Below are 26,876 nucleotides of genomic sequence, written 5' to 3'. Positions count from 1 at the left end.
AATAAAGGAACCATAAGAGAATACATCACATGACACCATAATGATCTCGGAGTTCACCCCTAAAGGGCTACATCTCCGGGTCTGCTCAACTGCAAGACCCCCTCTGATAGATAAAAAGGTTAAGAATACAAGAGGTTACACCAATACAATCCAGCCATCACGGCGATACATAAGCAATATACAAACGACCACATCGGTCAATAACTACATAAACGATCCTTACAAGGAACAGGATCCAGCTGAACATAATCAAAGCTAATACATAAGAGCCCATGAGAGCATCCATAAAACTAAACCATCACCACCCAAGGGTCTAACATGAAACCGACACTCACAAGGGCAGAGACAGAAAGGACGACTCACAAAGGTACTCCTAACAGGACAAACGACACACACTAGTGAACGTAGGGACAAGTGTCATCACACAACCTGGTATGGATACCATGGCAAGTCTTCATAGGTCCCGGCCCATACACTGGTAACCCTGACAACCTAATCCGAACTTCCGGCCCATCCAAGCCTCATGTGGACCCACACATCCTCTCGTGAAGACAAGGAAGGTAGTTTGCCATTTCAGGCCTTCTCACAGCATGCCGAATCTATGATAGCATTCGTCCCATGTGTGAGGCACATTATCTTATTTAGAGATTATTTTCTAATCTATTTAGGTTATCACTTATTAGACTCACTTTCGACGGGTTACCCAGCAGCCACTTTGGGCGCGGCCCCCAATCGAAAGCCACTTTCCCATACGACACTAGACCAACTCAGACGAACTCAAACCAAGGAATACACATGGTAAGACGGACGGAGTTCAAGAAGATACAACCATCAGGTCAAACACGACTCAAGGGTAATCACTTACTGACGGTGCTCTGACTAGAGACCTGACCACTAAGGTTCACCACGAATCATCATTCGACTCACTCAAGAGGATATGACCAATTATGACAACCTCACAACACAACAGTCAACTCGAAAATCGAGGACTAAAACAGGCACACCAAAACATTTCATACGACAGGGTCCTATTTAAACAAAGCAAACATGCCATTTCATAATTAAAGCGAATACAGTAATTAAACTCGCAAGGCAATAATCAGAAAAGACAATATTCCTTAAATTGATTTAATCATTACAGACGATCAAGTTTTCTACAAGATCTAAAAACAGGTTACAGTTATCTACCTCATCAAGGCATAATTTGTTCTTGGTTTTCTATCTCCTAAGGGTTCAAGCATCGAACAGGCAAACTAAGCCATAAAGAGTCTTTAACCAATTCCATATTAATTAAACTCAGACAACTATTAATCAAATAAATCAGATATTTAATCTCCAATGCATATCGTTTCAATTCAAACACTCCACGATAATTATTTCATTACTTCTCAATTACTCAAATGATATGTTCTAAGATAATATTTAACATCATCAAATAGTAACTACATCGTATTTCAACGATTTTCCCATAACACATTATTCTATCTTGTTTTTAAACAGTAACACCTCAATTAGCCAAATGCTCTAATCAGCTAGAAGGTAAAATCTAAATTTATTAATCCAAGATCACTCGGAATGACATCAATGATGTTCAGTTGCGAAGTTAACAGTCTTAAAACTTAATTTGAAAGGAGGCATAAGTCGCGGAATGAAATAGAATAATGCTTAATCTATAATCTCCATTATAAAATTAAACAATTCCAATTTAACATTTATCATTTTCATGCCCCTTAATCATAACTACGCCACTAATTAAAGCTCAATATTAAAATGATATTTTAAAAATATTATATGCATCTCTATTTTTTTTTGAATACAAAAAAAAAAATACATTATAAAAACCACGTTAAAAAGAAACATGTTTTCTTTTGCAAACAAAAAAACGCATTAAAAAAAAGAATAGCGTGGCTAGGGCACGCGGGCGGCGCCCACGGTGGTGCCCGCAGGTGCCGCGGCGCCCTGCGGCCACCGCGGCCCCTGTGGCCACCGCCGTGGGCCGCAGCCCCAACCAATCTGCGAGCACGGCAAGGAGACGGGGAGAAGGTGGGGGGGGACGAGCGGGGAAGGGGAGGGGAGCGGGTGGAGCTCCGCTCCCCGCTCTCCCAAACCCCGACCCACAGTCCGCTAAACACAAAACGCACAGTCCACCCCAAAATAAATATTGTTTTCTATATTTTTTTTTTTAAAACATACACACACAGTCCGAAAATAATCCCAGACACCCAGCTCGGAATAAAAATACATATTTTCTTTTTCCTCTGAAAACACAGTTCGAAAACAATGACAATCCAAACGCCCACCGCAATTATGATAAGAAAAATTTCGATTTACCATGAATTCGGTTTAAATAAACTGAGATTGAAATCACGTTTTCTTGATGGGTTTTCTCATTCTATTCAAACATCCAAGGGTTTCAAACGCCCAAAAAGAGTAGAGGAATTAACACATCTCAAAACACTCCCAGCCAAGCTGGTTATTTTACTAAATCAATCAAAAAAAACATGGCATTCAATGGAGAATCCAAGGCCAAGATAAAACCCCAATTTTCATTTTAAACAACAACTAACAATGAGAGTTGGATCCTACCTGATCTTGCGTTCCTGGCAAGATCGGCTGAAGAATCCCAATCTCCAGCTGCTCAAATTCTTCCTTCTCCATCCAAAATCCTCCAAAATTGTCCATCCTCTCCAAATTTCCCAAATTGGGTTATATGGAAGAGTTGACCCAAAATTTTCTATTTTTGGAATAAAAACTTTATTTACAAAATAATTCATAAAATTAATCCTTTCAACAATATCAACAAAATAACTTGCTTTTCCAATTAAAAATCGACTTCTTCAATTAATTAAATTTAACCTTTCAAAATCAGAAGCCACAGAATACAATCAATCCATTGCGATAATAAAAACCAACTTTCTTTTCGACAACATATATAATAATGCATTTAATATTCAAAAACAGTCATTTGATCGAATTCACTCCCAACTTAAAATAAGCAATTCATTAACAACGAAAATCACATAACGGAAACCAAATTAATTAATCCATTAATCATCAATGCACTAACGCATATTTAATCACGATAATTACTAAGGATTAATTCATCAATTTACCAAACACACCAGGCACGCAAACCGAGAAGGTCAACCAACAAACGACTCGCAAACCCAGACAAACAGGGATTACCGACGACGACTGGCGATGCTCACTGGAGCACAACTAAGGCCGACTAAGGTCTTACGACCACCTAATCCGACTCTAGGGATTAAAAAGTATGCTCAAACCTGCAAAACCAGGTGACGACGAACCTCGCACTCATGCGACTTCGTACCTGGAATCTCCTGCAACAAAAGATCATACATGCATACATATATATAAAATTTACTGAAAGCGTTAGTCCGATACTAAAATCACGAACTAGGTACACTGAATAACCTGCATACAACTAGTGTGAGAACCACATCAATAGCTATGCATAAACTCAACATCTGGCATTAATCATAATATTACGATAACTAATCCAGATTAAACCAAGGTTAGAAATAGACTAGGGTAGGGGTACTACATTCTCCCCCCCTAGGTTCCGACTTACTCCTGGAAGTCGTAAGGCTAGATGAAGAACATGTCGTACGCATCAGCCCTGAAACTCATTCAACAAAGATCAAATTGCACATAGAAAACTTTCCATAATAAATGAAATATAATTGCAAAATCCTTTACAAACACCATAATCTATCGGCAAGATACATCTAAAACCATACATTCCTTAGAATATTCTAGGAATTATCCACAATCATAGCAACGAACCAAGAATTTTCTTCCTTTCGTAACATCAAATTAAAGCATTTTAAAGAGGTAAACCACAATTACCATAATCATCGATCACAAATGACAGAAAAACATGCCATAAGATCAATTTCCTTTACCAATCCATCTTTATCATAAGATTTAATAACATAGAACTAGCTCAAAACATCAATTTCTACAACCATATAAACTTTCATGAAATAAGAGCAACATAAATAACTCAATTGTTTACACTTGCCAGGCATAAGAAAACCTTTCCAAAGACTATGTCCCATAACATAGCGACAAGTTAACACAATTTACTCCATGATACAAATAATAACCATCCACATAGCTGGAATGCATAACAGAAAAGGCCACATGTGAGCATGTCTAATGCTCGGTCAATGATAACATGCACGATCAGCATCTCTATGCCTGATCTCAGAACAACAATATGATCATAAGAATCCAATATCTCACTCAAAGACTTGATGGTGCTAGGTACACCATAGCGGTGCTACCTTCCATACAAGACCTTTGTGTATATCCCTTGTTGAACAAGGTGGTTAGCCTCCAAGAGATAGTCACCACACATAGGTAGGTAGTGGATACTAGCTGCATCACAGCCTCACATACCCCCATCCTCACGGTTCCCTACAACAACTTCCTCGCACACACTCTACCAATTCCGTATCATACGTCCTTGGAGAGGAATTTCACATTTCGACACAAGATCAGCATCCGAAAACAATAAGGATAAACCAGTTCAGCCACCAAAATACAGAAGAATCAAGATAATAAATCCTCAATTCCAACAATAAGGTAAGAAAATAATCCAGAATTTCAACACCAAATCAAAGTGCAAAAGATCACAAGATCGTGGCCAAACCTTCAAAGTCAATGGTAAAATAAACTGCTGATCCCCAAAGAATTATAAAGAATATCACAACTGCACGTAACATCACTGTGTGACTAGCATCTAGCCACCAACAAGGAAGGAAGGAACAACTGACTAGCTATTGCAGTAGCTCATCATGTGGTGCGACATAGTCACACTATCCACATGGCATGGCAGTATGCACCTCGACATCACCCCGCATCACGTCGTCACGTGGCATGGCAATACCCCAAGTGGAGAAAACACACAATGGACGTATTCCGCATGGTAGTGCACCTCGCGGAAAAAGCACGCGCAAGCCACATCCCGCATAGCGACGTATCTTAGAAGGATACTCGCCGTAAGTCAGAGGTATACATGACTCTGGTCTTCCCACAAGTCTACCAACACAGGCCAGTTGGCAACTTATGTAAGAACAATAACACGCCTCTCAAGAAGACAAGGCAACAGATACTCCAATAGAATCCAACAATATGCACAAAAACTACCATCTATATGCTCAGATAAGGAAGAGAATAGGCTAACACACATAAACCTATAAATAGATTCATCAAAGGGAAAGTATTGAGTACACCTTGATACAGTTTAGTAGTACAACTATATCATTCCTCGAAGTAGAGAAGCTAAAGTCGCTTCGCGTCGACATTACTCGCACGCCAATCCATACTACTCAAGGAACGGTCGCTTCGAATACTACCCCTTAACATACCGAGTTACCCACAACCCGAGGTTTGGTACTCAGTAGGGAAACAAATAAGCAACATTACATAAACAGTATGGTTTCCCATACTCATAAGCAACATATCCTCCATGGTTGATTACTTCACCAACCCATGGGCACACAAGATAAGCACTGGTTTCTCACAATGCACATAAAACACCAATACTGGTTTAATCACATTTACGGGGAGTACTTTTCAGTACGCTAACATCTATACAAGGAAGATTCCAATTACGTTTTTTTTACATAATCAACCGAAACAAGTTTACGCTAGATACAAGTACTGAAATCATAAACAATTCATAATCTTATAAGGAAATAACATCATTCCTATATCTTTCTCGAATCTTACTAAGCATTCATAACTAAATTACTAGCTAAGCAAATTCATTTCTAAAGCTTAAGACTTTCATCTATCACTAAGAAGCCAAAAGCAAACAACAATTTCACATGTTTTATAAACATTCTATTTAACTCAATGCATTTTTAAATACCATTTCTAAAAAAAAATCTTATGATTAGGCAAGGAGAAGGGAAAAAGAGTTTGATAGCCAAACTATTTCCTACAGAAACACAAGATCAATCAAGATCACGCTATAATATTAAATTTCTCACTATAAGCCTATCATTTCAATTACACGGTTTTCATTTCGCTACCGTTAAGAAGGATGACAATCAACCTAACAAACATTTCCATTAATCTTGGTTGCAACAGGAGGTTCTAGTTTTCCAAACCAAACAGAGATCAAGAGAAGCAATCTTTTCGATAATGCAAGACCTCATAAGAACACTCACTTAATGATAATACAATATAGACACATGTCGTAATTTGCAACCTATTAGAGAAGATCACATTACGATCGAAGATAAGCAAAGAGCTCTTACCCAAATAAAACATATTAATGCACGCACATCAAACAAGCTTTTCCATTCGCATTTTCTAAACACATTAAGGTAATTACACATACCCAAAGTGAGTTCAATGGAGCATTTGCTAAAGTATATCTTCAATCAAACTGGTTTAATAAAACACATAAGACAATCTTTCGGAAAACACATTAAACAATCTTTCAGGGAGCACATTAATACTTCCTCGAAGCTACAATAACATGTTCCTTTTAACACTTCTTCTACACACCAAGCAGTTTCACATAATTCATCTATTCGCATAAAATGCACCTTACTAAGGTAGAATTTAATCATGCTACTCCTACAACATACACATGGAGAATTCTTTAACCAAACACATACAGTTTTCTCCCATCACCCAATATAAATTTTTAAACCCATAGCCCTTTTAGTAATCTAAAAACATAAGCGTCATAAGGCTCACTCAAGGGTTCAAGAAGTCACACCCTTTTCTCTTTCGCAATCAAGAAAACTCGAATCAAAGATAATTACACATATCTTAATCATTTAATTTCCAGAAAGGAAGAGAGGAATGGTGGTGATCATTTAATTTTCTACAAATTAAGCATTCAATAATTGCCATACAAGTCCCTCAAGTGGACAACATTAAGCTAGATCATAATCTTAAACAAGCATAATTCACACTTTCAGATTCAAGACAAGCACGGACCAATCCAAACGGATTAGTCTAAAGAGTACAACACTCAAAAAGGAAGGTACATACGACTCTCTATCAAAATTAGAGTAATCGTAGACCAAGACATCAATAAGCACTCAGACACCAACATCAAGAAGGCGAAAACAAGGTGTGAACACACACGTTACACACCAGCTAAGGTCTGCTCAATCACTCACATGCAAAAGGAGGACAAGCATACACATAAGGTCGATACACCTCACACAAATAGAGGGCACACGCGACACCAGAGATCCCAATGTTTGCAACATGGGCTCTGATACCAAATGTAATGCCCCGCCAGGAAACCCCGAAGGGATAAGCTAAAATAACAAGAATAGAGTGCAATAATTTTTTTTTTTTAAAGTTACAACACATAAGATGCAACAAGATAACAAAGATTCAGATTACAAAGCGGAAGACTTCAACTAACTCCTAAAGAGTTTCCCAACGAGATTACTTAAATTTTCACAATACACTTTACACACACAATTAATCCGAAAGCTGAATATCTTAATAACGAGATAATTCACAATCAGGATAATTTCTTTCAAAGGATGGAAATATAAATCACAAGCAAGATTCATCATTTAAGATCCATTCATAAACTTCATTCGATCTTTTCATTTTAAAATTACAAACCATACATCTACCTTTTCTAATACACTAGGATTTCACCATAAACATAAGAGATCTTTCCAAGCATAATTAAATTTCTTAACATCAACTGAGTAAGATTCATTACTCTAAGTTACATTCATTCATGTTCCAATTCATAGCATTTCAAAAGATGATTTCACACATGCATTACGATAAATCGCATCTCAACCAATTATGCATTCGATCCACATGGCATTCAAGATAGAACTGAATATAAGCATTTAAAGTTAATTCCAATTATCCACTTAACCATTTTAACATAAGCAAATCATACATGAAAAGCTGAATAAAGGAACCATAAGAGAATACATCACATGACACCATAATGATCTCGGAGTTCACCCCTAAAGGGCTACATCTCCGGGTCTGCTCAACTGCAAGACCCCCTCTGATAGATAAAAAGGTTAAGAATACAAGAGGTTACACCAATACAATCCAGCCATCACGGCGATACATAAGCAATATACAAACGACCACATCGGTCAATAACTACATAAACGATCCTTACAAGGAACAGGATCCAGCTGAACATAATCAAAGCTAATACATAAGAGCCCATGAGAGCATCCATAAAACTAAACCATCACCACCCAAGGGTCTAACATGAAACCGACACTCACAAGGGCAGAGACAGAAAGGACGACTCACAAAGGTACTCCTAACAGGACAAACGACACACACTAGTGAACGTAGGGACAAGTGTCATCACACAACCTGGTATGGATACCATGGCAAGTCTTCATAGGTCCCGGCCCATACACTGGTAACCCTGACAACCTAATCCGAACTTCCGGCCCATCCAAGCCTCATGTGGACCCACACATCCTCTCGTGAAGACAAGGAAGGTAGTTTGCCATTTCAGGCCTTCTCACAGCATGCCGAATCTATGATAGCATTCGTCCCATGTGTGAGGCACATTATCTTATTTAGAGATTATTTTCTAATCTATTTAGGTTATCACTTATTAGACTCACTTTCGACGGGTTACCCAGCAGCCACTTTGGGCGCGGCCCCCAATCGAAAGCCACTTTCCCATACGACACTAGACCAACTCAGACGAACTCAAACCAAGGAATACACATGGTAAGACGGACGGAGTTCAAGAAGATACAACCATCAGGTCAAACACGACTCAAGGGTAATCACTTACTGACGGTGCTCTGACTAGAGACCTGACCACTAAGGTTCACCACGAATCATCATTCGACTCACTCAAGAGGATATGACCAATTATGACAACCTCACAACACAACAGTCAACTCGAAAATCGAGGACTAAAACAGGCACACCAAAACATTTCATACGACAGGGTCCTATTTAAACAAAGCAAACATGCCATTTCATAATTAAAGCGAATACAGTAATTAAACTCGCAAGGCAATAATCAGAAAAGACAATATTCCTTAAATTGATTTAATCATTACAGACGATCAAGTTTTCTACAAGATCTAAAAACAGGTTACAGTTATCTACCTCATCAAGGCATAATTTGTTCTTGGTTTTCTATCTCCTAAGGGTTCAAGCATCGAACAGGCAAACTAAGCCATAAAGAGTCTTTAACCAATTCCATATTAATTAAACTCAGACAACTATTAATCAAATAAATCAGATATTTAATCTCCAATGCATATCGTTTCAATTCAAACACTCCACGATAATTATTTCATTACTTCTCAATTACTCAAATGATATGTTCTAAGATAATATTTAACATCATCAAATAGTAACTACATCGTATTTCAACGATTTTCCCATAACACATTATTCTATCTTGTTTTTAAACAGTAACACCTCAATTAGCCAAATGCTCTAATCAGCTAGAAGGTAAAATCTAAATTTATTAATCCAAGATCACTCGGAATGACATCAATGATGTTCAGTTGCGAAGTTAACAGTCTTAAAACTTAATTTGAAAGGAGGCATAAGTCGCGGAATGAAATAGAATAATGCTTAATCTATAATCTCCATTATAAAATTAAACAATTCCAATTTAACATTTATCATTTTCATGCCCCTTAATCATAACTACGCCACTAATTAAAGCTCAATATTAAAATGATATTTTAAAAATATTATATGCATCTCTATTTTTTTTTGAATACAAAAAAAAAAATACATTATAAAAACCACGTTAAAAAGAAACATGTTTTCTTTTGCAAACAAAAAAACGCATTAAAAAAAAGAATAGCGTGGCTAGGGCACGCGGGCGGCGCCCACGGTGGTGCCCGCAGGTGCCGCGGCGCCCTGCGGCCACCGCGGCCCCTGTGGCCACCGCCGTGGGCCGCAGCCCCAACCAATCTGCGAGCACGGCAAGGAGACGGGGAGAAGGTGGGGGGGGACGAGCGGGGAAGGGGAGGGGAGCGGGTGGAGCTCCGCTCCCCGCTCTCCCAAACCCCGACCCACAGTCCGCTAAACACAAAACGCACAGTCCACCCCAAAATAAATATTGTTTTCTATATTTTTTTTTTTAAAACATACACACACAGTCCGAAAATAATCCCAGACACCCAGCTCGGAATAAAAATACATATTTTCTTTTTCCTCTGAAAACACAGTTCGAAAACAATGACAATCCAAACGCCCACCGCAATTATGATAAGAAAAATTTCGATTTACCATGAATTCGGTTTAAATAAACTGAGATTGAAATCACGTTTTCTTGATGGGTTTTCTCATTCTATTCAAACATCCAAGGGTTTCAAACGCCCAAAAAGAGTAGAGGAATTAACACATCTCAAAACACTCCCAGCCAAGCTGGTTATTTTACTAAATCAATCAAAAAAAACATGGCATTCAATGGAGAATCCAAGGCCAAGATAAAACCCCAATTTTCATTTTAAACAACAACTAACAATGAGAGTTGGATCCTACCTGATCTCGCGTTCCTGGCAAGATCGGCTGAAGAATCCCAATCTCCAGCTGCTCAAATTCTTCCTTCTCCATCCAAAATCCTCCAAAATTGTCCATCCTCTCCAAATTTCCCAAATTGGGTTATATGGAAGAGTTGACCCAAAATTTTCTATTTTTGGAATAAAAACTTTATTTACAAAATAATTCATAAAATTAATCCTTTCAACAATATCAACAAAATAACTTGCTTTTCCAATTAAAAATCGACTTCTTCAATTAATTAAATTTAACCTTTCAAAATCAGAAGCCACAGAATACAATCAATCCATTGCGATAATAAAAACCAACTTTCTTTTCGACAACATATATAATAATGCATTTAATATTCAAAAACAGTCATTTGATCGAATTCACTCCCAACTTAAAATAAGCAATTCATTAACAACGAAAATCACATAACGGAAACCAAATTAATTAATCCATTAATCATCAATGCACTAACGCATATTTAATCACGATAATTACTAAGGATTAATTCATCAATTTACCAAACACACCAGGCACGCAAACCGAGAAGGTCAACCAACAAACGACTCGCAAACCCAGACAAACAGGGATTACCGACGACGACTGGCGATGCTCACTGGAGCACAACTAAGGCCGACTAAGGTCTTACGACCACCTAATCCGACTCTAGGGATTAAAAAGTATGCTCAAACCTGCAAAACCAGGTGACGACGAACCTCGCACTCATGCGACTTCGTACCTGGAATCTCCTGCAACAAAAGATCATACATGCATACATATATATAAAATTTACTGAAAGCGTTAGTCCGATACTAAAATCACGAACTAGGTACACTGAATAACCTGCATACAACTAGTGTGAGAACCACATCAATAGCTATGCATAAACTCAACATCTGGCATTAATCATAATATTACGATAACTAATCCAGATTAAACCAAGGTTAGAAATAGACTAGGGTAGGGGTACTACAATCTATATGTATACATATACATATATACATATATCTATATGTATACATATACATATGTACATATATCTATATGTATACATATACATATGCATATGTATAATATGTATATATATATATGTGTGTGTGTGTGTGTGTATACATATACATATGTATATGTATATACATATATAGCTATATATAGTCGGTTGAGTCCCTCGATCTATCCATCGATCAAATGCCTACCTAATAGAATCTGTTAGGAGAGAGCCAACCCATATATCTATATATACATACATACATACATACATACATACATACATATATATATATATATATATACACATGCATACATATGTATATACATATACATACATACATATGTATATACATATACACATGTATATATACATGTATATATATACACATACATTTGTATATATACATATATACATATATGTATATATACATATACATATATATATACATATATATATATATATATACATGTGTATATATATATACATGTGTATATATATATATATATATATAAAGTTAATTTGAATATAAATTTTGTTAATTAGATTTTTTTTTCACAGATTTAAAAATGAGGGTTTGTTTTCATTTGTAATGAATCAATTTGAATATAAAATTTGTTAATTGAACAGTATTTTTTAATATTAATTTTTATATATTTGATAATTATAATAAATAATTCACAATATAATACTATAATTTGCAAAGCATTTTTAAAATTTTAAAAATGTTACTGTGCCATTTATTCCTCATGGCAACAGTGGATCATCTTTTCTTTTTTATGTTGGAGTCCTAGTTCATGCCATATTACCTTGGTTCAAGTCCTTAATGCGTCCTCGAATCCTTTTTCTAGTCATTTAAGTCAGGTTTAGACAATTGATTGAATTCCTTGAACACGTCGAACCATTCTGAATTGGGTTCAAGAGGTTCATTTAGGTTCAATAGGTTCCAAGGTGTTCAGAAAAAGTTTTTCGTACTCACATTTTCTGTAAGTGTTTTGTAGCGGCTCTTTAATAAAGTTTTTCTTGTTCGGTGATATAACATTTGTGTTGAACTTATTGAACTGAGTTCAAAGAGTTCAAATATGTTCAACGTGTTCGACACAGCAAGTGGTCAATAGTTTGACATGATGTACATCTTGAACTACTTGAACACTCAAGAAGTTGGTTTAAGATGTTCATATGGGTTCAATGTTGATGGTTCCCGTGGTTTCTAATGTTTTGGGAAGTGCATTCATTGCTAAATAGGGAGAGGCATAACCATATTGTAAAGTGATGTCATTCCTTGGCTTTTTTGAAATAAGTGAATGTTTCGGGAACTGGTAGTTTCTTAAAGTACACCACCATGCATTCAATGCATGCGTGCAAGGGTCTAATCTACCAACTTGCTGCATCCAGAATGAAATTGTGAAATCATTGCATTTAATGTATCTGTATCATTACCTTTCTCAATAAGGTATGAAAATCATTTGTGTTCTGCATTTGCTACTTGCTGTTGGACTTTTGTTTATGTTATCCCTAGATAGGAGTCTTTCTTGCTACTAGCTGTCGTCTGATTATACAATTGTGAAGGTAAGGAAATCAAGTCAGCTCAGCCTAGACGCAGGTCTAGCCCAACTTTGGATTTTAGTACCCCTCGGCATACTCGATCACGTAGTGTCACCCAGAGGAAGATGGACTAGGTCAAGGATATGGGAGTAAAAGATGTCGTGCTTGAGGCTCAAATTTTTGAAATTGAAGATTTGGATGGTGAAGTTGCTTCTTCTCTAGACTCCCAAATAGTGACTGTGGCAATGACGCCACCACTGAAAATGATTGAAGGAACTTCTTGTTCCGCTACAACCTAAATGGTTAACAACCTCAGTGAACAAGAAAAGGAGCTTTCTTCCCGTGACCATTCCGATTCAGGAAATGGTTGCTAAGTACTTCGAGAAGAATCCAAAGCCAAAGAGGTTCAAGACCACCACTCACCTGAACAATGACGAAGAAACTGGTAAATGGACGGCGGAGATTGCCTCTTACAAACCGAAAGATGAGAACAAAGAGGCCGGTTCTGATGATTTTGAAATCACAAAAGTAGAGTTGGGAAAGATGAGCAGGGATACAGATAACCATTTTTTTCAAGTGTCAGCGAAGAAAATGCTTACCCGGTCAGAGAAGGATGGACGAGAGAACAGAGAACTTAAAAGACACATAAGTGTTTTGGCTCAGTTCATTAATAGTATTGTTTGCCTTGGAGCAATTCCAATATCCCATGCCATTGAGAATTTTGACCCAACTTCTCCGGAAAACAAGAAGTTGATGAGCCAAGTTCAACGAGCTAAGAGAATCACTGAAGCGGTTGAGAAGTGGATTGAACAAGTAATCAAAGATGGTGAAAAATACATAACCAACTCCCATAAATTGTGTGATGAAGTACAGAGCCTGATTTTTGAAATCCAAAACCAACTTGTACCATGGGAGAAAGAAGAGCACAAATGGAAAAATGTCCTGCCTCTGTTTGCCAAAATCGAAGAATATGGGACTACCAGGTTTCTGACAGAACATTCAATTAAGCTAGTAGCTGATGAATGCCAACTTTTCATGCTGAAGAAAACTATCATGTGGTGGGTGCTTACCTTTCAGTCGGTAATTACAGATGCAAGAACCTCTATCTATGAACTCCAGGATTTGCAAAGCAGTATAGTCAAGGATAATAAAGTTGTTAATCCCAATCATGACTGGGGGTTAGGAATCTACGGGTCAAGCACACAAGAAGCAATCAAATCTTTTCGGTTGAACATGGAGAAGATCAGAGTTAGGAGTAGTTTCACATCAGAGGATATAACCAAGGTGGCTAGGATCAAATCTATGGTTTTCATTGGGAACGATCAACTGTCAAAGCACTCAGAGAATATGGTGCAACACAAGTGGAATAAAGAAGTGGCAAAGGCAAAACTCAATTCAATGAAAGTCCCAAGCCAATCAATGATCCAGGAACTCATAGCTACTCATGATGCCCGTGAAGATGGAGAAGATGATGATGGTTGAGTATGACATAATGCATCCACTTAGGGCTAGTTTTCCTTATGTTTAAAAACATTTCTTATAGTTATGCAAACACTTCAGGGTAACTGTCCCAAAATACTCTTTGTTGGTTTTGTAAATGTTTTATTGGGGAGTGCTCGAGTTTTCAAAGAGACTGCCCCCATTTAGACTATAAATTAAGTAAAACAGATGGTAGAGTGTGAGATTTTAGTAACCAATTTTGGGAACTTCGACTGAAGGGTTGTTTTTGGTATTTTCTATTCTTATTCAAAGGAAGAATCAGATGATTGGGACCTATTGTGAAAAGATTGGCAGATATATTTTTGTGTCTTTGTTGCATAAGGATATATATATGAAATCTGATCATATTATTTTTGGGGAGAAGAAAGATCTGTGTATTTTGAATCCGAATAGATAACAGGTCTTTGCATATGTTCATCCGATCAAGTAATAGTAATTGATCATTTCATTGCAGTATTTCATTATTCTTCTGATGTTCTTTCCTTTGAACGTGCTGTTTACTCTAGAAAAGATTCATGATTGAGGGTGGATTTATTTTCCTTGAATCTTTTCGTCTTTAATTAGTTTAACTGCAAGAAGAATATTGAACTTTGTTTCAGTTACTGTAGTTACATGTTTTGAAAATTAAGGAAATAGCTTTCATTGTTTATGAGACATGAGAAAATTTGCAGCCTTTCATCCAAGAATGAAATAGGCGGCCTTACATGCTTTCTGGTTAAAAGCTTTCATTCAGATATAATTAAAAATAAAACATATTTCATGAAAAACCAAGATAGGGAGCTGTACCTATGCAAAAATTCAGAGGGAAGTGATTTGAACAACACTTACCCAGCTATTCAGTGAATGATTTGTTCTCAGAATAAGGTAATAGAGTTTAAGATTAATCTGTTGAAAACAAAGGGCAAATCTGTTCACTAAAAAAAAAAGTGCAAAAAAAAATATTAAAGAGAAAAATAATACAATTTCATATAATTAATTCAAGTTAATTAAAAGTTTATATTGATTATAATAATAGCATATATACCATAAATTTTAATTTAATCTATATAAAATATGTCGAGAGAATCATTGTCGAGGCGCCTATTTTAAATTTATTTTACACCATAAAGTCAAATAGGCACCTTGAGAAGGATATCTCTCCATGTATTATATATATATTAAAATAAAATTGAAGGTATATATGTTAGTGGCAACCGCGTAGTGCAACATAGAAAACATAAAATAAATCAATATATAATTATATACTATCTTTTTATTAAAAGAGATTATATTATAATATTATTACACAGAGATATATGAAATTTTAAATCTATTTAGACTATTTTCAATAATATATATGTGAACGGCAAGACCAAAACAAATACTACAATTTAAGATATACTAGTATACTTATATTTTAAAAAATCTATGTAAAATTCGCCGAGAGATATCTAATTTCAAAATATTTAAGATTCATAAAAATGAATAAATCATTTTACCTTCTATGTGACAAATGAGAGCTATGCAAGAAAAATACTTGCATCAATCAAAAGATTCACTATAAATATGTTATTAGAGGAGTTATGCAAGACGATCAAAATAACCAACCAAATGCCTTATAAATCATCATATTGATAGAAGAAAATATTTTTACATATAGCATTTTCGAATAGAAATCTCACATAGTATCCCATAATTCATAAACAATGAATAAATCACCATACCTTCTATTTGGCAAGTGAGAACTATGCAAGAAAAAAATTGCAACAATTTATAGAATCACTATAAATATATTATTATAGGTATGTTGCAAGAAGATAAGAACAATTCAACACATGCATTATAAATCATCAAATTGATAGAAGAAAATGTATTTACATATAACAATTTTAATGAAAACCTTAGATAATATCCCACACTAATCCTACCAAAAAAATATTATTTCTCTTATATCTTAATATAAGTCAAACAAAATTGATAAATATTTCTAAAATGTGTAAAATGTTTGTAAAAATAAAAAGTATCAAAAATCAAATACAAAGTAACTATAGTAATAACACTTCATTGTAATGGTGTAAACCTATTGCAAATTCTTCAGTGATGAGAATAGTATTACGACCTTTGTTTTCATAGTGATCACGATATACTTCTTTCAACATAGCTGGAAATCCAGCCACTATTGTATATGCCTCATGAGTTTTCCTTGCAACATCTTCCATTTCCAATATTTCGAGTTCTTCGACATCATCTATCATTAAGGCAGTGTTTTCAATTTCCTTGACGATTTTGTCACAATACTCTAAAATGGTTCTTGCACATTTGTCGATAGGGGTTTCGACAAAATTATTAGAGTTTACAGAGGCATGAGGACTCTCAACAATGATTTCTGATTCATTCTGTGAAGCATCCATAGTTTCAACTTTTTGCTAAAAAAAAAAAAAAAACAATAAAACTAAGATTAGTATTAAGGTACAATGAGAATAAAATAATTCATAATTTGAAATAAAATAAAATTATAAAAAAATAATATTAAGTAATACAAATTGTACATGAAATAAATAATGAAAATACCTAATAGTCATTGGAAAAATTCAACCATTAAAATATGATATTAGCTGGCTTACTATGTTGAGATGTCACCAAAATCATATGAAAGACCACAAAAATTATAAAATCATAAGCAAATGACGTGACAATAAAAAAATTAATCTTTCTATTTGATTATTAAATAACCAATAAAATATAATTAACAACATAACAAACATTGACAATTTTTTTGTAGTCATTGATGCAAGAAAGAATACATAAACCATAAAATATCACATTCTTAGCAATTTTACAATAATAGTTACAAAATATTATTAAAATTGAATTTAGGCTTTATTGCATCAAATAATAATATAAAAATAGAATAATTGAATATAGTCATAAATGCAATGTTTAAATAGTTTGCACACATTTATCAAATAATATCTATAGACTAATTTCACTTTCTTAACCATGGATGCACAGGTAATATCTCTCGATCTTCAGTATCGTCAAGAATAGTCCAAACTTTAATTGTCACATTGGACTTCACTGCATACAAGACAGGTATCCCATAGTATGCATGCAACAACCTGAATGATGGCATAACTTGATGCATTGTGAATCTTATAGAGTACCCGAGCTTAAGAGTAGTAAGAAACCATTCCTCAGGTGGGCCTGTGTGATAACTGATCCGTGATTGTCCCTTAAGAAATCTCATAAACTTCATACTAAGTTGATCGGATAGAGTGTGCTTCTCAATTTTTATTGTTGGTCTAATAATGATTCTCCAAATGCATCCAGCAAGGTAAAGATCTCGAATCTCATGGTATAGAGAAATCGACCAACCACACAAATCTACAATCTCAATTTGAAGATTATTAAATCTGACATCTAAGTTCATTTTGATCTTCGATTCATATAAGAAGTTAAAATATACAGCATAATTGTCAAATTTGAATTGAGTGGTCCTTAATCCATTGTTGTTAATTTTCTTGACCATCCTGTCTCTGACCCAATAGCGAACACTCAATTCCTCTATACGAAGGAGGACATTGCGTGGAAGATACGGGTGATACATTGACATCCAAGTGGACACCCATTTTGTACGTATATTATCTGACATCTTCCTGACATGCATGCAAATTATTATTAGCTCTTAAATTACTATTAAATTGCTCAAGGAATATACTTTCCAATTTAAATAGAAAATCACATAAAGGGTAATAAACATTAAGCAAATGAATGTTATTAAAGTACCTAAAATATATATTCATACATTTTTAGTCAAAGAGATATACGTACATACATTGTTTTCTAGGTTAGTATATTAAACACAAGGAGGACCATAACAATTCATACATGTACGAATTTTCTTTACCATGATGATATAAAAAATGATGCAAGATTATATTAGGTGCATCTAAGAAATATGGTTGTCAAAAGGAAATCTCCTTCACATTTCAAATGAAATTTATACTGGATATGGAAATAAATAAATAAATGGCTTGTTTAAATTTATGTAACATTAACTAATAATTTATATTTGTTTATTTAATAGATATTGTGGAAGCATTTAGTGGTGTATAAAATGTTAACAATTATTTGTTGTGGGTAGACATAACACAAGTATTAGAGCCATGGAAGCAAATTTGATCAAAAAAATATATACACAAATTTAATCTCCTACAAATTTGAGTTTATTTTATTTAGCCTTATTTTTGGAAAGTTGTCTACCCTTTTTTATTTTCTCATAATGAATGGTAATATTATTTTAAAGCCCTCTAGAGATTTGTATGGAAACAAAAAACCTTTCATTGATTGAATTCATGTAATATTTCTTATCATTTATAATTATTGAGTAGACATTGTGAAAGCATATATGATATATTAAATATTAGAAATAATTATAGTGGCAATAAAGAACAGAGGTGTCAAAGACAATAAAAAAAAATTCAACAAAAAATATATTACATCAATTATCTTCCAAAAGTTTGAGCCTATTTTCCTCAACCTTGCGCTTCGCAAGTTGTCTACCCTTTTTCATTTTCTCATAACGATCATATGTAAATGGTGGCATTATTCTCAAAGCCTCTAGAGATTTTACATGAGATACTGCAACAAATGTCAATCCAGTTCTTTCTCTTGGTCCTATATCGATAGTTACTTTTGGAAGAGTCAATCCTTGAGATTTATGTATAGTCAATGCCCATGCCAATCTCAATGGTAGCTGAAGTGTTCTGCCCTTTTGTATTGGTGTTATTGGAATTGTATTTGGATGATGATCTTCAAATGGTAATCCTAAGTAATTATCAAATTCAACCATCACATATGTCGGTGGGTCAGGTGGAGCACTTCCTGGCTTGTAGACAATCTTTTGAACATATCCCAAAGCTCCATTTACAAGACCTGCTTGTATCCAAAGGTTTGAAGTTAGCATGACCCTTGAATTCTTACTGATCAATAACTCTAGATCAAGTTCACCAGTTGAGAAATCTTCTGCTATATTAACACTTCCTGCTTTTGTTGCAACACTTCGTGCAACGGGATGCCTCAATGAATATAACATTTTTTTATTATGACTATGAACATTGTCATTTGTGGAGAACAAATGGACAGTATTTTCAAATTCAGAATTACTTGCAACATCTATGTTAGTAGGGGTTCTCATCATTAGTAGCTTCCAATCATCAATTTGAGGGTTTGCATTTCTTAGATTTGTCAAAATTTGACGAAATCTTTGTTGCTGAATATTTTCTCCATCTTGTCTGAATATTTTATCTAAAGTAACCACAATTTTGAATTCCTCCCATAGTAGCTTTGCCCGTCTATTACTGGCATATGCAGGTCTATCATTAACCGGAGGCAATTGACCCAAATCTCCTACCAAAATCATAGATATACCTGAAAGATAATTGAAAATAATTATTTTAAAAATATATAATATTGTTATTGAAATTTATTTTTCCACATTAGTCAAAATTAAATGCATACCTGCAAAACTTAGGTGTGCACTTTGTGGGTATGCTTGTCAGAGTCGAGAATCTATGTTTTCCAACATGTTTTGACCAATGAAGCTCATTTCATCAATCAAAATGTACTTGATATGCGCCATTTCTTCTTGAAAAATGGCAAGTCTTGTTCCCTGTAGTTGAGTGAAATCTCGTATTGGGATTCTCAATTTGGAATGAACTATAGAGGCCCTTATATTGAACGCTGCAACTCCTGTTGGTGCAAGTAATAGAAGGGGAGAACGAGATGGCATTGCAGCATTTTCAAGAGCTTGACTGATGGCACCAATTAAATATGACTTTCCTGTACCTGCTGTTCCTTGAATTATCATGAACAATGGCACTTTATTTTGACTCCTCTGATAGTGTGTCATAATTATATCAACTGCCTTTTTTTGCTTATCACTGAGGGTCATGTAGTTGATGCATTGGGGTATATCATCATATATAAGACATCCATGATCCTTCATGTTAGTTATGAAACTGATTGCTGTAGTTGTGTACTCTTCACCTTGATAATCAGTAGACCAATTTGTATGTCTATCAATGTCTCTTCTCCCCAACATATCTATTTCTGAAAATTGTATATTTTGACCATGATGTAGCCTAGATATAATTTCCCATTCATGCTCTGTGGTATTTCTCTGAATAGCTTCATTCTCTTCAATTTCTGAATCAGTATTAGCCTCTGCATTTTCAATACTTGTTATGCGTTCGACATGCCAAGGATTGTAGGTAAATGACTCCCAATTTGCTATCATAGAGCCATCATCATGACCAATATCCCTTTCTATGTCACGAAATGGTTTGTAGAGTAATAACTCTGATAAACAAAAGTCAATCCATTTATTTGACTCACGTGGAGGAAGAGATACAAACCTAGGAAAAACTCTAACAATTGCTGCTCTTTCCCTTGGTTCCCATTTGTTGTCTCGTTTTCTTTTAGGATTATATATCCATGATCTAGCTGCATCAATTAATGTGACACCTTCCATACAAAGAGGCCTTGTTTTATATCCATCAATGAAAGATTTTGTCTACTCTTCATTATTCTCTTCATCATTTATAGTTACAGGTTTGAACACCTCACGTGAGACATTTAGATTAACAAATCTTCTGCTACTCTCTACTAATGGAAGTTCTAACAACATGTGACATGTTTCTTGAGCACCAATGTCCCTTTCAATAATTGTTTCAGTCAGAAGCCTTCTATATGCTCGAGCAGCTAAATCATTAGGGTCTTCCATGTTGGAGAGGCGCATCAACATCTGGTGATATGTTTTAGAGCTTTTCTCTGCTTTCGCTGCATACTTGGCAATATATTTGACTACTGCATGTTTGGAAAGAACAGGTTGCCAATCTATATTTGCTCTCCATAATTGCAATATGTGACGATTATGTGAATTCACCCTATCATCATTTCTTGCAGGTTCAATTTTTTTTTCACCTGTTTCTATATCTTCATATAATTTGGACCCACTGAGATTCAAAGGCCAAGGAGCATTATACCTATAAAAAATATCAAGACTTGTCATAAATATTTGGTTACTTTTCTTTTGTATAGTATTTAATTCTTATATAAATATTTGATTTGATAAATATTTACCTACAAACCATCTTTCCTCTTTTTTTTCGCAGGCATGCACCCTCCCTACACAATGTATGTCGTTCTACACAGTTAAGGATCTCTTCATAGTCCTTATCAATATCTATCTCTGCAAGTTGTCTTGTATTTTTTAGACATGGATGTAGAGGAAAATTTTGAAATGCCTACAATTTAAAATAAAAACAAATATGTTAGCTACATCATAAGCTATAAAATACTTTATGTCAAACAATAAACCATATATATGTTGAAGTTTTCATAGACTTGCCTGTATATTTCGTTGATGTGGATCTTCTCTAGGATTCCATGCATGAACAATGGAATGAAAGTATTTTTCTGCATGTTTTCGTTGCTCTTCATTTGACCAGTCAATATTGTCCATATTGGGTGCTCCATTCATCCATATGAATCCATGCACATGTGGTGACCCCCTATGTTGCCACTCATACCTAGACCAAAAATCTTCAACATTCATTCCTTTTTCTAGGATTTCTTTTCTAAATATTGAATGTCTTAAGTGCATGTAATGTGGAACTATATGGGGGTAGTTGATAACATTCTGCTTTCTCCAATTTTGAGCTTCTCGTGGAGTGGTTGGTGATGTTCCCGGCATTAGTGCATGCAAATCAGGCCAATACATATCTGCTGCACTTAATGTGAAGAATATCGTAGGGGAGCCTATTTGATGAAGCATGTCTATTAATTTTGCACGACATTTGGCCCAATATGACCTTGTACCCCTCAATGATGTTCCAAACCGCATCAACCTATCTGCCAAATGGGATTGTGGCATATTTTCCATATGCTGACGCAATTCATTGATAGTGATTGGCATGTCATGAAAACCTCGTTTTACAAAGATTGCAGATGAATTTTGTGCACGATGTCTCATAATCATGTTCATCATAAAATATTTGAATCTTGGATGTTGACCAAATCGATGATCTCTATACCGCAGTAGATGTTTCACAAATTCATGCAAATGCACTCGCCTCATTCGTGGCTCTAACCAGTCACATCTACCATCAGGAAACAATGTTGGAAATGCCATATCAAGTAATCCCAATGTGACATACTCATTGATAGGAGATGTACCAATTGCTGGCCAATCGATCAATGCTGTTTGATTTGTATCACGATTATTAATCCATGCATGTATTAATTCCATTTCTTTTTGAGCATTAGGTAGTTTAGAAGCCATTGAATTTGTGTGGTCAATTGTATTACCTTCATCTGTTTCCATGATTGGACCCACAAATATGATTTCATTTGCATCAGAATCAAATTCCATATGCACTGTCTTCAATCTGTTGAAAATATTTTCATCAAAATTGCTAGATAGATCATTGAGAGCATTCTCATTAACTATGACATTAGAATAATATTTATCATGCTCAATTTTGTATTTAAGTGCTTTGTACACACGATCCCTATTCACTGTAAAGTTATAATTTGTGCCACGTTGGTCCCTTCTTCGAACAATAATGATTGGCAAATGATCTATTGTATGTGGCAAAATGTTTGAAATATGTTCCACATTTTGTGGAAAACTTATTGTGTGTCCTTTGTATTTGTATTGACCACCTGTTGCATGTGTAACTTGTAATATTGGGTTGACACGTGCAATCAACATTTCTTCTACTTGAGTCAAACTTGCAAGTTCTTCTGGTTGTGGCCCGAGATCCATATTGTTTGAAGCTGAAAATCTATTGTTTCCTCTCTCTTGTCTACATCTAGTGCATATAGGACCTTGTGAGCTACGATTTACTTTAATTCCCAGATAACACTCTTGACAAATATAACACATGCTTGGCATTCTAAAGCGATCTAATTGGTGTCGAAATTGCATTTGAAATCTTTGAAAATCAGCTCGAATCATTCCATTTGTATTTTGTCTATTTTGTGCATCACCTTCTGCACCCAAATTATTCTCAAATTGACTTCTAGGTCGAGGTGTCTCTGCAACTCGTTCTATTGACCTTGAGCTTTCATTCTGAAGATGACACTCAATATTTTGATTTGATGGTTGATTGTACTGCCCACTTGAATGTGAATCAACCTCTTGCCTTTGGTCTCTTTCAATATGAGAGAGTTGTTGAGATGTTCTTTGATGACTATTTGTAATAATATTAGCTTCCTCTCTATTTAGAAATTCCAACTCTTGTATTGTTACTTCTGCTCGTCTAGCATTTCTTTGTCTTCGAGCTTCACTTTGTCTTCTTCTTTCTTCTTCCCTTTGATCATCTGTCAAACGTTCCCGTTGTCGTCTCCTATATTCTCTTTGATATTCTCTCTGATACTCTCTTCTTTGTGCTCTTTGATATTGCCTCCTCTCCTCTTCCAATTCAAAATTCAATATTGGTTGATCCATAGCTACACAATAAATTATATTTCTAATTTATATAATGTGATAGGATCAGAGTAGAAATGAAGTTTAAAAAAACTGTGAAGAAAAGTAGAATTATTTGTAACAATTGAATATTGGAATTATCTATGTATAGAGAGAATGATTGAACTTGTTATGAGAGTGTATGGTGATAGATACATTATTAACAAATTTCATACACAATTGTTGTTAAATGCATATGGTGGTATGGAATATACAAATAAATTAAAAAAAAAGATGAGAATGTAATAAATTAGAATTTATTAAAAACCAAAATTTCTAAAAATAAAATAGATTATTGTTATAAATTAGAATTTACAATATATTTTAAAAATTATTTCACAAAAAAAAAATTATTGTAAAAAATAGCATACTAACTTGGAAGACAAATTCTCCTGAAAATGTGAAAGTGTTTGCTTGGTGAACAAAAATTTTAATGCCTACACAACATTAAATTAACAAATCTATATCAATATACATTTAATTAAGTGCACCCTATAGTTTTAGAGTTTCATATTAGAATAATGTTCTATCTTTTTATTTGAAATATAATATTCATCTTCAAATTTGAAAGAAAAAGATGTAACTAATAGTAAATTTAGAAAGTAAAATATGAAACAAAATGAAAAGTTTCTATTTTGAACAAATTCTATCTAAATTAACATTTCAAGCAAAAAAATCTATTTTTTCATGATTTCTAATTTTTTTAAAAAATTTAATATTCTAAATTTATTCTATGATATGCAACTTTCTAATTTGAAAAATATTATATTTCCTATAAATTACACCTATGTAAAATAAAATGTAAGAAGAATAAGTGCTTCTCACCCATAGCTGTAGTAACAAGTTATAAAGGAAAACAAAAAACTTTCAAACAATGGTCCATAATTTATTAAAAAACAGAGTTTCTAGATATTAGAGAGCATATATAATATGGATTCTACCTAAAAAGCATTGAAAATTAAATTCTGATTCTACACTGTGCTGATAATGTTTTTAATTCACCTCCCTTAACAAATATTTTATTAAATTCAATTTTTTTCTTAGTTATATAGTGGATCTCTAATGGCCAACTATGACTGGAATTTAACAATTTAATAAATTATTCTGAGAAGCTCATCAGAATTGTTAAAATTTTCAAAATCTCATGGGCTGGTGACAATTATCAAATTTTAAATAAATTACTATCAAATGCCAGGACTCTGACAGAAAATCTGGAAAGAATGGAGAAATTTAAAATATTATCCAAAGACATGGGGGTTCCTGTAGTGGCCTTATCCTTCTCGCTCAAGGACAACACTGAGCACGATGAATATGAAATATCAGATCATCTAAGAAAATATGGGTGGATTGTTCTAGCCTATACAATGGCTCCAGATGCTCAGCACATTACACTTCTGCGTGTTGTGGTGAGAGAGGACTTCAACCGAACGCTGGCAGAGCGCCTGGCTGCAGATGTTGACAGAGTATCGAAGGAATTGGAAGAGCTTCCTCCTAAGATAATTCATGCAGTTCAAGGCTTAGCCATTAGTGAAGAAGATAAAAAGGGGCAGCAGGCAAAAGAAGCTATCACAGAGTCGAATGGTGGTGATAGCCATAGTCACAGGCGAAGAAAGGGATGCCATGCCCGCCATCCTCAAAACTCTGGGGACAAAACAAAGGGCATCTGCTAAAACATTTGTTAGTCCTCTTATATGTTCTTATTTTCATGGGGTCCTTTGTGTTTGCTGAATAAATGTTTCCTATTACTGTAAACTAAATGCATGTGTTTTCATTTCTTTGAAGTTTTGTATGGGTGCAAAGTTTTTCAATGCATTTTTAAACATGTGATAAACAATTGAATGCAAGATGTTAACATTGACTAAATAACATCATGAATCAAATTGCCCATCAAAACCAAAGACAACTATAATATATTATGTAGCAATAATATCAAAGTTGAACTTATAGACAAACAAATATAAGCAGATATTACCTAAGCATATCTGTTGTAATCAAAAATTAAAATTGAAATATAATTAAATAAGTACAAACTTAATTAATTATTGAAATTGAAAATAATTAACAAACCTTCTAAAACATTAACCTTATCAACTTCGAATCCTTTTATTTTTTATTACCATTTACTTTGAATGTCATGAGAGAAAAATTTCTATATATTTATTTGTCCTTGAGATGTCAACTTCTTCAATGGTAAGTCTCTGATCATCTCGGTTTGCCTTTAACAGAGCTCTACTCTTGTTGCTCCTGTTGCTTTGAACGGGTTTGGAAGAGAAGTAGAAAAGGTTATTTTATAGTATTGTGCGGTGCAGGTATCAGCTTTGAGGTGGTAGAAGAAACAAATATGAAACTAAGTTAAAATAATGGAAGAAAAGAGGAACGTCTCAGAGGATTGGGCTGAATTAAAAAAGAAATATTTAGAAGCACAGCCGGTCAAAGAAAGAGCTAAATTCTAATTTGTAAGATGCCCTGACGAGTACATTCCGGAGGGTCTGAATTGTGATGAATATAAAATGGTTAGTAAAACGTAGTTGTGGAGGTCGGGTACAATGATCTTCTCTTGGTCAACTCCGATGGATGCCCGATATCCCTTTCTGGTGGGGACTTACGCGCTTATAGAAATACCAGAAACCAATATTCAAATCTCCACTCGCACACATCCTGACAAAATTAGAGAAAGGAATCATCTATGGAACACGGCATTAATGGATTCCTTTACTGTAGATTTGCGTCAAAAACACAATTTGATACTTTGTTGAAGGTTTGGAGAGAGTAAAAACAGGCTGAAGCAATCTGGGTAGCTAA

General features: G+C 34.7%; 2 protein-coding genes across 2 annotated transcripts; both read right to left on the bottom strand.

The window, feature by feature from the left end:
* Nucleotides 1-19,043: 19,043 nt before the first annotated feature.
* Nucleotides 19,044-21,074, bottom strand: LOC131859179 (uncharacterized). Its single transcript, XM_059212743.1, has 2 exons — nucleotides 20,138-21,074; nucleotides 19,044-19,972 (listed from the first exon to the last, which is right to left on the bottom strand). The coding sequence occupies exons 1-2, from the start codon at nucleotides 21,072-21,074 to the stop codon at nucleotides 19,044-19,046; spliced, it is 1,866 nt and encodes a 621-aa protein (XP_059068726.1).
* A 42-nt stretch (nucleotides 21,075-21,116) lies between these two features.
* On the bottom strand, nucleotides 21,117-24,903 carry LOC131042880 (uncharacterized). Its single transcript, XM_059212742.1, has 4 exons — nucleotides 24,900-24,903; nucleotides 21,954-24,022; nucleotides 21,686-21,849; nucleotides 21,117-21,588 (listed from the first exon to the last, which is right to left on the bottom strand). The coding sequence occupies exons 1-4, from the start codon at nucleotides 24,901-24,903 to the stop codon at nucleotides 21,117-21,119; spliced, it is 2,709 nt and encodes a 902-aa protein (XP_059068725.1).
* Between the last annotated feature and the right edge of the window lie 1,973 nt (nucleotides 24,904-26,876).

The sequence above is a fragment of the Cryptomeria japonica genome, chromosome 10, assembly GCF_030272615.1.
Source record: "Cryptomeria japonica chromosome 10, Sugi_1.0, whole genome shotgun sequence".
In the NCBI taxonomy this organism is placed as follows: domain Eukaryota; kingdom Viridiplantae; phylum Streptophyta; class Pinopsida; order Cupressales; family Cupressaceae; genus Cryptomeria; species Cryptomeria japonica.
Note: the sequence above shows the minus strand (reverse complement) of the source record. Positions and strands in the feature narration are given on the sequence as shown.